At 39.9% G+C, this 15,407-nt stretch overlaps 1 protein-coding gene across 3 annotated transcripts in view; it reads right to left on the bottom strand.

Moving 5' to 3' along the window:
- The window catches only part of Drp2 (dystrophin related protein 2), a 44,243-nt gene extending 29,927 nt beyond the window's left edge, over window positions 1-14,316 (bottom strand). For 2 of the 3 annotated variants that reach the window (XM_047537120.1, XM_047537122.1), the window contains exons 1-3: window positions 14,193-14,316; window positions 13,968-14,035; window positions 1,801-1,978 (exon numbers count right to left, since the gene is read on the bottom strand). In XM_047537120.1, coding sequence (XP_047393076.1) covers window positions 1,801-1,917 — 117 coding nt within the window. In that variant the 5' untranslated portion in view covers window positions 1,918-1,978; window positions 13,968-14,035; window positions 14,193-14,316. Of the gene's footprint in view, window positions 1-1,800; window positions 1,979-13,967; window positions 14,087-14,192 lie in introns of those variants that run through there. The other variant, XM_047537121.1, reaches the window with a different exon arrangement.
- Between the last annotated feature and the right edge of the window lie 1,091 nt (window positions 14,317-15,407).

Genomic DNA, 15,407 nt, shown 5'->3' with positions numbered 1-15,407 from the left:
CAGCACTTAGGGAAAACACTTCACTTTTACCAAAAAGAGTTCTGTTCTCATCCTCATTTATCTCCCACAGAGTCTTCTGGGCTTTCCACAGTTCTACATTGTTTCCATGCTGAGGTCCACCTACAGGAATAGTTGGAACAGCTGTCTGACCCTTTCTAGTGGTCTGGGGTGGAGCCAACTCGGGAGGCTAGGGGATGACAGGTCAAGAGTAGGGAGTGGCTCTAGCTCCTGGATGCAGCTTCTCTTGTTCTGGCATAACTAGGCTCAAGCCAGTCTCACAGAGTACTTTGGAGTGAATATGCCCCAGAGTTAGAAATAGTCCTTTGTGACCTAGCCATAAACAAGTTGTCCTGGCTGTCCTGGAGGAAGCACCCACAATGAGCTGGGTTCCATCCATGTTAGCCTTTAACTCCCTCCAGCCTTCTTCTTAGTTTCCTAAGAAACCCTGTTTTCCACTCTCCTAGTTCACCTTATACTCTCAAGTCCCACCTAACAGAGCCAGGCACAAAATGGGCAAATCATAAAAACTAACTGTTTTCTTTCTCTTTCCCTATCAATTGCCTTCTGCTTCTGGCTTTTGTGGCCAAGGTCTGCTTTTCACACCCCACTCACCACAGGGCTTTCTACCCATCCCTTGAAACTTTGAGACAAAGGCTATATGGAAGGAAGAGAAACTAAACCATGGAAGAAGAGAGGGGTTGGGCTATACCATTCACAATCACAAAATGAAGCCCTCAGGGCCCTCTGCCTAGGTGGTGAAGCCTGGAATGGGTGGACGATGAGCAAAGCAGCCTTTTAGAAGGGTCCAGGCATCTCAATTCGGCAACCCCAAGAAAGCCCCACTCCAGAAAAGGGGTAGGTTCTGGGGGACTCATAAGTTGACCCTGGGTTTGATAATAAGCTAGAGGTAGCAATTTCTCTCTAACTAGATGTGGGAAACATTTCAGAAGGACATGATGCTCATGCTTCCTGGACCTGGACTTTCCCTCATTATCCTTCATAAAACAAGCTCCACAGAACCCATATTTTTCATCCCACTTTCTCCCTCCTTTCCTTCTCCCTATACATTTAGTTGCTCCTGCTACCCTAGCAGTGACTTAGCACTAAAGTCCATTAGTGCAACTCTAGGAGACATAGTGCTTGCTCACATCCCAATGGCCCCTGGATCTCAAAGCACTGTAGGACAACCCAAAGTATACTTGTGCATCTCTCTTCAATTTTCCTTGGATCTCCTTCATTGTCAGGAAAGACAGATGTCCTCTCTAGATTACTGCCTTTCACACATCCTCTACGCTCCTACCAACATACACAGACAGATACATACACCTCCATCACTGTATTCCAAAGGAGAGGAGAGAGAGGAAAGATAGGTATGAAGCTCAGCGAGTTCTAAGCTCGACCAGGCCAGGAACTACAGGGAATACTAGGAACTTGAGAGGAAGAGCCAATGGCATAAGAAATATACCTGCAGAATGTGAGTTATATCACAAAGCAAAGGAAGGTCTTGATTTGTCCTAGGTCGTGCCTAAGGACCATGCTATTCTGGAGCCTCCCCAGATCTGTAACCCACAGTGTACCTTTTGACTTTCCCAGTCCAACACCTGCCTTGCATCATGCCCCCACCAAAAAAAGAGCCTTATCAGTGATAACGGATGGACCTGAAGAGACCCCCATGCTATCCAAATGGTTTCACACATACAGAGAATACCCCTAAGCCTCACGGGTTCTTACCCCTATGTGTACCCCTAAGCCACATTCACTGTTTCTCCACAGGTCTTTCTTTTACTATTGGACTCTTACCTGAAGCTGAGGGCAGGTGCTTCGGAGACTGCTGCTCTGATGGAACCTGTCAGCAGCCCGCCACTCATGACATCGTGGGAGGGTGTAAGGGCATCCCTGCATGACCATAGGTTGCATCAGAACCAAGGCTCATGGGGGGTGAGAATGAGCAGCAGACCAACTGCTAAGCATTAAGCACCTGGAAGAGTAAAAAGGAGAAATTTAGAGTCAAGACTAGAAAAAGTCAATTTAGCACCTACCCACAGATGCCTTGATCAGTTATGTAAACAAGAATTCAAAGTTTACTGATCACCTATTAGTTCTTCCTGGGTCACCATATGCCATAAAATAATTATTGATTAAGTAATTATTTTTTATTTACATGCTATGCTTGATGCCAATGATACAAAGATGAATTGACGTCTGAAGTGGGTGGGGTAGGCAGTCAGGTAAGCTAATAATTATAACAGAATGCTTGCATTAAAAATGCTGTAAACAAGATTGGACTGGAAGTCTAGAGGAGCACAGAGTGCGGAATGGCTAACTCAATTTGAGAATGTGTAGATTCAGAGACACTCTATTTGAGATAAGTCTTGAAAGAGCAGATGTTTGCCTATGCAGAGAAGGAGAGAAATAGAGAAGGGCATTCATGGCAGATCAACCCACTTTTGCAAAGGCTGATGTTGAAAAAGACATAGTATATTCAGAGAACAGTGAGTTCAACATAGCTAGAGTTTAGGAGGCACAGTAATGAAAAAGACATGGAGCCTGATCCTGAAGAGTTCAAATACAGAGAGAACAAATACAGGGAAAATAAAGACCATAAAGTGTTATTTTCGTTGTAATAGAAGTATTTGTGGGATTGAGTAAAGAGACAGATGAGGGAAAGATGACTTCTTTGTGGTCAGGTCAAGCACATTTAAGAGCAATGAATATGCTTGAAGTGAGTCATGAAAATGAAATGGAACTGCCATTAGGCAAAGAAGATAAAACAAAAAATAATATTCCAAACAACACAAAAATAAAATGTGGTGTGTTCAGTATGATCAGAAGACAAGGTAGCTGCTTTGTGGGGTGTAGCAGGAGATAAGGTTGGAAAATGAGGCTCTGGCCAGATTGGGCCATGCCTCAAATAACAAGCAGAGGATTCCAGCCTTTATCTTGAAGACGACAGGGAGGCACTGAAGACTTTGAGCAGGAGAGTAACATGATCAGATTTTCATTTTATAGAGTCCTCTTCCTGCCTTGTGGAGTGATTCTCCCAAGGGAAGAACCCATCGAGTAGATGGTATAACAGGCAGGCTGTGAGGATGAAGCAGGCAGCACAGATTGGCAATACATTAGAGAGGTAAAATGTATTTGGCTCAGTGATCAATTGGATGTGAAAGGTAAGGGACATGAAAGAGTTAAGGTTCCTAATTTGGGTGAACAATATTGCCAACAGCAAGAGAGGGAAGACAGGAGAAAGAAAATTTGGTGTGGTAAGAAGTGAGAATAGTGTTACATAATAGCTGTGCTTATAAGTTTTAGGTGTCAGGAGCTAAGCTCAGAAAAGGAGAGCTTTGAGAAAAACTTTTAAATGTACAAACCAATATGCACCAATGTTCACAAATGTGATGAGGATGGGTGGCAAAGACATTACGTGTAAATGATAAAGGTGCTCTCTTTTAATGCCTGGCAAAAATACATAGAAACCCTGATCCAGTTGGGTGTGCTGGTGCATGCCTGTAATCCCAGCAGCTCAGGAAGCTGAGGCAGGAGGATCGAGAGTTCAAAGCCAGCCTCAGCAAAAGTGAGGCACTAAGCAACTCAGTGAGACTCTGTCCCTAAACAAATACAAATTAGGGCTGGGGATGTGGCTCAGTGGTCCAGTGCCCCTCAGTTCAATCCCCCGTACCAAAAAAAAAAAAAAAGAAAGAAAGAAAGAAAGAAAGGAAACCCTGATAAATGGCAAGAACTGATCTCTTGAATTCCTGATGCTGATGATTACACAGCTACCATTTTTAGACTCTATTCCAGTGGTTCCCTACATTTAGGTGTAAGGGCCCCTTCTTAAGATTAAAAAAAAAATCTCACTTCACCCACTCATGCCCACAATAGTATCTGTACTTTTAGAACATACAGAGTGAGAAAAACACTGGTACATTTAAAGATCCATAGATTCCTTGCATCAAGTACTCTTCCCTCTTCCTCAGGGGTCTATGGTCCAAAGATTAGAAATGATTATAGATTATGAGGGCACAAAGACACTTTGTAGTCAAAATCCCTAGAGACTAAACAGCTACAGAGCTCCTCACTCCCAAGGAGATTCTCCAAAGAATGGTTGAAAAGATGATTCCTCTATGATCACACACCAACATAAAAAGTCAGTCACTCATAAAAAAATGTATTGCTATGAATGTGTTATGGGCATAAAGGCTACAAAAGGTTTGCTTTAGGACTTTTTTAAAATTTTTTATTTGTTGTTTTTAGTTATACATGGCAGTAGAATGTATTTTGACATATCATACATACATGGAGTATAATTTCCCATTTTTGTGGTTGTACATGATATGGAATTTCACTGGTTGTGTATTCATATGTGAACATAGGGCTGGGGATATAGCTCAGTTGGTAGAGTGCTTGCCTTGCAAGCACAAGGCCCTGGGTTCAAACCCCAGCACCGCAAAAAAAAAAAAAAAAAAAAAAAAAAAAAAATATGTGAACATAGGAAAGATATGTACAATTCATTCTGCTCTCTTTCCTATTCCTCCCCCACTTCCTTCCCCCCACTCTACCCTGTCCAATTCAGTGGTCCTCCCATTCTCCCCACCCCAGCCCAACCCCACCACCTATTGTGAGTTAGCATCCGCATATCAGAGAGAACATTCAGCCTTTGGTTTTGGGAAACTGGCTTATTTCACTTAGCATGGTAGTCTCTGGTTCCATCCATTTACCAGCAAATGCCATAATTTAATTCTTCTTTATGGCTGAGTAATATTCCATTGTGTATATGTAAACATTTTCTTTATCTTTTCAGACTTCTTTTTATATTAATATTTTATTTTGTTTCAAGGTTAATGCATGTTCTTAAAATTAAAAAACAGATTTTTTGTGGTGCTGGGGATTGAACCCAGGATCTCATGCATGCTAGGCAAATCCTCCATCACTGGGCTGTATTCTCAGACTTTAAAAGTTTAACCTCTGTAGGGCTGGGGATATAGCTCAGTTGGTAGAGTGCTTGCCTCACAAGTGCAAGGCCCTGGGTTCAATCCCCAGCACCACACAAAAAAAATTAACCTCTGTAAAAGATTGTATTTATTTGTGGTACTGGGGATCATACTCAGGGCCTTGTGCATAGTAGGCAAGCATTCCACCACTGGGTTACATCCCCAGCTCTTAATGCAAGTTCTTTATAGAAAAACTGAAAAATATAAAACATCTTGATGAAAACCAAAATAATCTCTAACATTACCATCCAGAGACAGTAATTACTAATGGGTTTGAAGACATGATAGTTTCTCTGTGAAAATATATAGACATGCATTTTTTAAAATAAAATGGTCATCATACTCTGCTATCATTTTGTATCCTGTTTTTTTCACTTGCTATATCATGGTCATTTTAGAGTGCCATTAACTATTCCTCTAAAACATTATTTTAACAGCTGTATATATGCTAGAGAACTTTGGTTGGGGTTGTGGGCTCTCGCATCAGACAGAACTAGAGTCAAATCTATACTATTCAACATATTAACAGTATAGCCTGGAATAAGTTAATCTTTCTGAGCTTCAATGTCCTCATCTACAAAATGGGTATTATGGTGATACCAGAATTATTCTAACAACTAAAATTAACCATGTATTTAAATAATTTAGCACAGTGTCTGGCAATACTGCATGGCTCAGTGTTAGTTATAATCATTGTTGTATAGTATTCCACTGAATGTATATACCATAATGTAACATCTAGACATATGCTTACAGTTCTTTTGTTTTATAAGTCAAACTGCAGTGAACATCTTTGTGCATATTTGTGATTATTTCCTTAGTATAACTTCCTAGAAGGGGGAATTCCTGGATTAAAACTGTAGAACCAATTTCAGGCTTGTGACACACATTTCTAAATTACCCTAGGGAAAAAAAGTTATATCACTTTATACTTCTACCAACAATGTGTGAGTGCCAATTTCCCATCACACCTGCCAACAGTATGTATTATTTTATTTGCCAAGTTTACGAGTGAAAAAGGCATCTTGAGAATTACTTTGCATTTCCTTAATTACTGGAGAGGCTTAATCCCACCTCATATTTTTAGTGGCCATTTGTATTTCTTGTTTTGTAAACTTTTTCTTCTTTCCTATTTTGAGATTCACTTCTCTACAAATTAACTTCCTTCTTATTCCTCTACTGACCTGATGCCAGGCTAATACATCACAAGACAAAAGTGAGATAAACCCAGGAATCAATGAACTCATACCTTCCAATCCCAACACAAGCAGAAATGGAATTAAGCTCCTTCTAGTCCCAGCATGACTGTACTTTCAGACTTTTCTCCTGACTACAAACCTCAAGTCATTTCATCTCTCTAGGCCTTGGTTTGCTAGTTTGTCATATGTTAAGTTTCTCTCTATTTATACAGAAGCCTTGTAGTCTTTCAGGCTGTCTTTTTTGATCCTCAGCACACCCTGGAAAGGTCCCAGACAGAATTATAATCCCATTTTATAGAAGAAGATACTGAGACATAAGTGAACCTAGGTCTATTAATGTCTGAGCCTATGCTCTTTGTTCTACACAGAGATTCCTCTGCTTCTCTACTTTGCTCCATCCTGCTCCAATTTACCACCTGCACATATTGATTCTCTCCCTAGTTCTCCTTTAAATCTGCAGAGGCTATGAAGAATTGGAGATGAAATAGACTTGGTTCTTAACAGGTCAAGTGTGGGAAATAAGACATATAAACAAAAAAGTTTAAGGGAAAATTATTCATACCTTATGTGGGACCTGGAAATCACATCATAAGAGGTCATGGAGGAGGAAATGTTCACTTCTAGTTGGAAGAATTGGGATATACTTATGGAAGAGATGTTTTTGAGCTAAGGTGATGGAGAAGATTTGAACACATGGAATAGTGTGGAATATGTTTTTGGGGTGGAGATAACCCTTCTGTGCTCTCCCCTAGAACTCCTGCTAGATATCAAGTTGTAGCTTTTAGAAATAACTGAATGCTAGAAATACTCTTTTGGTTCTGGGATACATATAAGGCCCTTCCAGCAAGATTTAGGAGGAAAGATATTGCTTATCTTGGGCATAGATGGAAGTTTTTAAAATGTGTGGGAAATGCCAGGATTCCAGTATGAAAGCAAGAGTGTTGACTTATGGAAGACAAGGTCCATGCCTGATATTTATTTTAGTCCACATATCTTTAAACACAGTGCTAGGCACAAGACAGGCAGTCAATAAATGTTTCCAACTTAATTTATTGAGTTGAAATCCAATTAGGTAAGTACACAGGTCCTTAACTTTTTTGATGCAAATCCTGGGACAGAATACAAGAAAAGCTTTAGATTTACATATTTACTTGCATTGTGTGAATTGTATGCACAATGTTAGCAAGTCTTGAAATGTCAAAAAGTTGCAAACAACATAAATGCCCATTACTAGGGGACCATTTAAATAAATAACTCCATATAATGGAGGTCTACCCTCCACTAGGGGAGAGCACTATTTAAAAAGAATTAAGAACACTTTATGTGCCAATATGGAACAGCCTCTTAAGATAAATTTTAAGTAAAAACAAGAAAAAAACTAAGGTGGTTAGTCTACATTTGTATAAAAAAGGAAAATATGTGCTTAAATTTGTATAAAATAGCACTGGAAACATACCAAAGAACCTGTTACCATCAGAGAAAAAGAACTGAATAGCTACTATTGAGAAATTCTCTCCATTCCTTTGGTATTTCCCTCTATCTTCCCCTTTTTAATAAAGAAATATACTTACAAAAACTGCATAAAGCATATATGTAAAGTATACTGAATTATTATGAAGCAAATCCCCATACAATCACTGGCAGGTTGAGAAATTTAATTATTATTCGCACCTCTAAGGCTCCATCATCAGTAGCAGACATATCAATAGGATTTTTTAAAAATATTTTTTAGTTGTAGTTGGACACAATACCTTTATTTTTATTTATTTTTATGTGGTGCTGAGGATCGAACCCAGTGCCTCACATGCTCTAGGTGAGTGCTCTACCACTGAGCCACAACCCCAGCCCCTAGGATTTCTTTTTACTATTATCTCACACTTTTTGAATTTTGAACCATGTAAGCATATTACCCATTTAATAATAGCTACTTCTTCCCTCTTTCCCCCTCCTCTCCGAAATGTTATGGAGCTCTTCAATTATTTTATGGCGAGATTGGTTTGGCAGTTTTTCTGTATCCAGATAAATAATAGCAGTTACAACTTACTGTTGTATTGCATTTCATGTTTTGCATATATTAACTAAGTAGTCTACATATATTGATTCATTTAATCTTCATGACAACCCTGTGAAGTAGTTACTACTGTTATGTTAGTGAGTGTTATGTTACTACTGTTGATGTGCAGTGAGAAAACAGCCACAGAGGCAGTAAGTAACTTGTTCAGAGTCACACTATCAAATTGTGGTGAGGAGCTGGGATTTGTACCAAGAGTTGTGTCCTAGACTACAAGTTCACCATTACACTGTTCTGCCTGTGTAAAGTCTAGAACCCAGAATCTGAGTCATTTTAGTCACTGACCCCCCCAAGAAGGTAGAGAGGATTTTTTGGCTATAGCTCATCAAATGAGAGTCCAAGCACAAATTCAGTGATACTACTATCTAAGCAAAGATACAATCAATTAAGAACAGACAGGATGTAGTTAAGTCTTAGGTCAGGGGCAGCACCAGGCTGGCAAATTTTGCAAAGCACTTAAATGACCTTTCTAGGGCATCTGAGAAGTAAAGTTCTGGTCAACCCTCTTAGTTTGAGCTCAGAGCTTGCCCAGAAAATAGAGTTCAATAAATATTTTTTTGAATTAAAGAATAAGCTCTTTCCGCCTAAAAACTACAGAAGTCTAGGAACCTCCATTACACAAAGACTTACAGAAGTGAACAAAGATGTCTACTGCAGTACTGTTTGTAATAGCAAAAACATGCAATCAACTTAAATGTCCACCAACAGGGAAATGGTGAGTGGATTATGTCCAAGAGATGGCATACTGTGACAGTTAAGGACATGGGCCTGGAGCCTGGATGCTCATAATTGCATCTGGCTCTACCACTTACTAGCACACATCTGGACATGCTCCCTAACCTTATTGTACTTCACTTCTTACATCTATAAAGCAGGGATAACAAAAAGGCCTGCCTTGTAGCCTTGTTGCAAGCAGTTAATCTATAGTTTCTGGCATTCAGTAAGTGCTCAAATACAATCTATTATGGTAGCCACTCACACGATGGAATACGATGTAGCTGTTAGAGAGCAGTAGATCTATGTGAAATGGTTTAACAGATGTCAAACATTTATATTTAGGTAAAATAAAGCAAGTGTCAGAATAGTATGTCTGGTCGAAGTCCAATTTTGCAAAAAAAATTTTTTTGACTCTACATATATATATGTACAGAAAGAAAGCCTGGGTAAATACACACCAAACTGTTTGTTGACATTATTTCTGGTGAGTTGTATGAAGGGATTCTCATATATATAAGATATATGCATATAATATATTTAAGAATATATATATATATATTCTTAAATAATTTGGGGAGAAAAAAATCAAGAAATAGGGAAAGACTTCTAAGATGGAGAAGTTTGGGAAGTAACAGGGAAGTGGGAAGAAGACTCCCCTTCTAGTAGGCTACAGATTCCTCTCCCCAATCTAAGGTGATGCTGTGTGACTGCTTTCCCTTTTATAGTACTGCCCCTATACTTGATGGCACAGCACAGCAGTAAGAGAGGAGATACGCTTCCCATTGGTAACTCTGTTATGTGTTCCTCAAGTAATTTCTTGCAATACAGCCAAATACCAAAGTTGCACTTATTGAATAAATCAGAGGAACTCAGATTGTCAAACTGAAGGGACCTTCAATATCACTTAGGCCAATCCTTTCATTTACAAATGGAAACAAGGACATGCGTTCCTGAGAAGTGAGCAGTAAAGCAATTTTGAAAAATGTTGTTTCCCCTGAAAAAAATCAGAGATATTTCCCCATGGGTGAGAATTTTGTTCTAAGAACCAATCAATGCAATAAGACAGAAATTTTTATATACTGCTAGTGGGAGTATAAGTTAGTAAACCATTTTGGAGAGTAACTTGACAATATCTCCTGAGGGTGCTGAGGTTCATACTCTGTGAGGGAACAATTCCATCTTCCTAATAGAAATAGTCAACTACACTAGGCACAGTAGTGCAAACCTAAAATTCCAGTGGTTTGGGAGGCCGAGACAGGAGGATCGTGAGTTCAAAGCCAGCCTCAGCAAAAGCGAGGTGCTAAGCAACTCAGTGAGACCCTGTCTCTAAATAAAACACGAAATAGGGCTAAGGATTTGGCTCAGTGGCAAAGTGCTCCTGAGTTCTATCTCCAGTTCCCACACCCCAACATACACCAAAAAAGGCAATAGTAACCTACAACTCAAGAGGTTGAGGTAGAAGGATCACAAGTTCAAAGCCAGCCTTGGCAACCTAGCAAGGCCCTAAGCAACTTAGTACAACCCTGTCTCAAAATAAAAAATAAAAAGGGCTGGGGATGTGGCTCAGTAGATGAGCACCCCTGGGTTCAATCCCCACTACCAAAAAAAAAGTCACTTAAGAATATGTATGCACAATGGAATATTACTCCGCCATGAAGAATGATAAAATTATGGCATTTGCAGGCAAATGGATGAAATTGGAGAATATCATGCTAAGTGAGATAAGCCAATCTCAAAAAACTACAGTACGAATGATATCGCTGATTAGCGGATGAGGACATATAATGGGGGGTGGGAGGGGTTAGCGTTAGGGTTAGGGTTAGGTTTAGGGTTAGGGTTAAGGAGGGTGGTAAGAATGGAGGAAGGAAGGACTGTATAGAGGGAAAAGAGGGGTGGGAGGGGTGGGAGGGGTGGGAGGGATGGGGGGAAGGGAAAAAAATAACAGAATGAATCAAACAACATTACCCTATGTAAATTTATGATTACACAAATGGTATGCCTTGACTACATGTACAAATAGAGAAACAACATATATCCCATTTGTTTACAATAAAAAAAATACTAAAAAAAAAGAATATGTATGCAATAATGATCATAGTAACCCTAACTTTGATCACCCCAAACTTGAAATAGCCTCAATATCCATCAATAGCTGAATGGACAAATTGTTATATGTCCATAATAGATCAGTGAAAAGAATAGCAAACTAGAGTCACATGTTACAACATAGATACATTTCACAAATATAATACTGAATAAAGAAAACAAGTTGTAGAAGAATATATATATATATATATATAACATGCTATTGATATAAAAATTTAAACATAAAACAATAGTATATGTTGTTTAAAGCTATATACATCTGTAGTAAAAATATAAATAAATGAATGGGAATGATAAGCACTATATCCAGAACAGTGGTTACTTTGGAGGGAGGGAATTTTAATTAAGGAAGGATAGAAAGGGGATTTAGCTACTCTGGTATGTTTCTTAAACTGGGTAGTGGGGACACTGATTCTCACTGTATTATTATTTATACCCTTTTGAATGCACAAAATACTGGGTAACAAAATGTTTTTAAAATGCCACAAATCCCATGCTGAAAGGAAAGTCGACCATTTGGAAATATAATAAAATACTAAAGGAAATGTATTAAATACAAATGTTGAACTTGAAATTAAATATTATTCCTCAAATCTGCTTCATTTTCCTAGAACTAATTTTACAGGAAAGAACCTGCTAGAGAAGAAGCAGCAGTTGGGTGCAGTGAGCTGGAAATCAGAAGACAATCTGAGAAACCCACCAGTTATGGGAAGAAGAATATTTTTAACCTTGTGGGTTTTTCATGTTTAAAAATGCAGTGTTGGACTAGATTATTTTACAAGTGTTTTCCACATGACTATTACTTTCAGGTTTTTCGTTTGGTTGTTTGGGGGTATTTTTAGCAGCAATTCTCAAAATCATGCCTACAAGATGCTAAAGTGTTTTCCATATAGAAAATTGTTCCCTGGTAAAATCAGTTTGGAATATACAGGGTTAAATAAAATTATTTGTTCACAGCAGTACTTCTCAGAGACTTTAATATGCTTATGTACACTGTGAGTCTCCAAAAGGAAAATTTAGTTAAGAAGTATTTCCAAAAATCTATTGAATCACAGAATGCTCACACACATAAACACACACACACACACACACACGCACACAAACACAAATACGCAGCAACACTTCAGAACAGAATCTATCAATGTTCTCCCAGAATAAATGCTATCATAAGAGGATTTACTTGTTTTTTTTAGTTGCTAATATGTTTTTAGAATCCTTTGTAAGGGAGAAATGTAGTTTTATAGTATAATTTCTACTGAGTAGGGTTCTTATGAGCAAGTATTGCTGATAAGTTTATAAGGTTATCTTCCCAAATTTCATTAGTGAGACTCTATCCCAGCTGACATTGTGGCAGATTCAACATCAGAAACTTCTGAGAATCTGTGGCTGGAGGCTGCATCCCAGATATGTTCTCTACATCTGGCTTTTGTGTCTTTGCTGTTTTGCTACTTCAAACCATGTTCCCCTCCTTTAGGTGATAGCAGAACTGAAGGGTGCTTCAGGGATGAGCTCAGAGCTGTTTAGTTAGGGCTAAACTAACTGTTTAGCTAGTTTCATAAGAAGAAGAGCTCTTTCCATGTGCCTTCATCCCACTGAAATAGTTTGCAGGGAACTGGACTGCAAATAGGCCTGTCCTCCCAGGGACAGAGGAACTTAGCCTTCTGTCAGAGACAGGATACTCAGTCAACTTGCAGCACTACCTTTTCAGGGGGGTTTCCTTAGAAGGGCTTAGAATTTTTTGGAGCTGTTTCTCCACCCAAGTTTAGAGGGAAAATCTGAGGTTTGTGGCTCCCACAGGGTCTTTTTGAAAGGTGATTTACTTGAGGACCTTTAATCTAGAAACAAGGATTTCATTGGAAAAGTCAGGAGTAAGGTGAACTAGACAGCTTTTTAAAGGCCTTTGTTCTTTTGAACCATCAAAAAGAAAACATAAAAGTATGTTCTTTTCCAGACAGCACCATGCTCAATGGAAGCCGACAGCAGCTGCTGCTCACATCCCTCCTCCTCTATCCTACCCCACCCCAGCTCCACCACCTGCTTGGACCCAGTACCCATGAGGCTTGTCTCTACCTGTCTACCAAGGGAAGAATAAACCTTAACTATCCATACAATCTCGGGCTCACTTACCAGGTTGGGATGCTTGGTCTGATCCTTGGAAAGGTAAGGAGAGCAGAAGGAAATTGGGTGTTGGACTCTTAAGAGAAGTAAGTCGATTTGAAACCACTCAAAGCTATGCTCTCAAGAGTAGAGAGATGCCTCCTGATTACAGGGAAGAACACAAGGAACTAAAGTGCAATAGGGAAAATGAAGGGAGCCAGGAAGTATATGCAGAGATTAGATGAGCCCTTGAGCCCCAGGCTCTTAGGTCAGAGCCCCATTTACTTCAGGGAAGAACTCCTGTGTCCTATCTGCTGGTCAGAATACTCATTTGCTCAGAAAATTTGCTCAAAGGTCCTGTGTTTCCTCTCTTCTCCCTTTCCAGCCAATGTTTTCCACACACCTTCCCTTCCCTCTCACCAGGAAATCTACCCTTGGACAAAAAGCATGTCATTGAGAACCTAAAATAAATAAATAACTAACCCTCTCCTCTCAAAGAAGCAAACCAAGGACCTACCTTTTATTCATTTTTAGATCATCATTGACCAAATTGCCTTGAGTTTCTATTCCTGGGTATCTTTTTTTCTTTATAAATCTAAGCAGTGGCTACTTAATTATGAGCATTTTTAATGCAAGTTTTTCCCCAAAGGCACATGCAGGCAGACAGGCACACGCGCGCGCGCACACACACACACATTCACACAGTACCTAAGGAGCTTCCCCTCCAGTTATTTCCCCTCAGCCAGCTGAACAAGGGCGAGGCTTGGAAATAATTTCTCTGTGGCCTACCTTCTGATTCCGTCAGGTCTGAGAAGCAGGCGGTAGCTGGAAGCTGGGAGGCTGGGGCTGGACTGCCTCTGTGAATCAGCAAAGAAGTCCCTGAGACAGGGATGCCGACAGCTGCTGTAAGCACACTCTCCCTCTGTCTCTCCCACCTCCCTGCCCTCCTTCTCCTTTTCCTCCTCCCCTCTCCGAGCTGCTCTGTGTTGCTATGCAATCATCACCAGGACTAACAGCATCACTGCGACCTCAGGCAAAGACACCCTTGACTGGGCAAATGCAGAAAGAGGAAGGACAGTTTTATAAAACTACCAGAGCCGTAGCGGCTTTCAGAGATTTCAATTCATCAGAGGCAGAGGAGGAAAGCGGAAGAGCCTGAGAAACAGAGGGAGAGAGGGGGAGAGGAGGAAAGGCTTCCACTGGGGAGGAGGAGACAAAAGAATCCCGGAGATCAATATAAGCTGCTGAGCTGAGCAAGGAGCCTGGGCCCCAACTTACACAGATCTATCCCAGAGCCAAAACCAACTTCAGAGCCAGCAGCTGGCAAGGGCCGTTGGTAGCCAGTCCAGGATTCAGTTTCTGTTAGGGATTGAAACACTGTGCTCTAGAATTGTCATTGGTACTCAAAGTACAGTCTTGGGACCGAGGCAGTCTTCCAGTGTGACCCCTGTGTCCCACCTTCACCTCCTCTTAGATCTTATATATAGAAAAAAAAATCTCAACAAGTAGGGAAAACAAAATGGACTTTGAATGATTTGAGGAGAATATAGCCTCCATGCCTCTCCTAAAAGACTACCCCAGTCACTCTCCCTGCTTTTGTCTACACCAGCCCTTACTCTTTTACCTGTCACCTTTGTTAAAGGTTTGAGTTCCAAACACCCTGAGGAACCTGGAAGAAACCATTAGTAGGATATTATATCTCTTTACTAAGTGCTTGCACACAGCAGATTACTTAAAAAATATGTGTTGAATGAGTAAATTAAATGAATGAATGGGTGAATGGATAGCAGTCAGAAAGCCCCCATCACCATCCTCCTATGCAAACAGAACAAGACTTAAAGTTCCGACAGTTCCAGGAGACAGAAAACATTAAACCATTATCAGTTTGTCACATCCAAGATTTAGTTATTAGATTATGATAATAAAATATTATTAATGGCTAATATTATCGAACATTTGCTACAAATTAGGCACTGTTTGAAGTGTTTTGCACACTTAGTAGCTCAGTTCATCCTCACAGCAAATAGCTTCTATTTACTACTCCCATTTTACAGATAAGAGTACTGTAACATAATGAGGTTAAGTGACCTGCCCAATGTCACACAGCTAATAAGTTATGGATCTACGACTTAATATAGATCCCTCTGGGGAATGCCTACATAACCTCTATGCTATACTGCCTTCATTCACCTAGCAGTGGCCTGATCTAGTGTCAGGCCTAAGTAATTA

The sequence above is a fragment of the Sciurus carolinensis genome, chromosome X (assembly GCF_902686445.1).
Source record: "Sciurus carolinensis chromosome X, mSciCar1.2, whole genome shotgun sequence".
Taxonomy (NCBI): Eukaryota; Metazoa; Chordata; class Mammalia; order Rodentia; family Sciuridae; genus Sciurus; species Sciurus carolinensis.
This window is presented reverse-complemented; position numbering and strand designations above follow the sequence as displayed.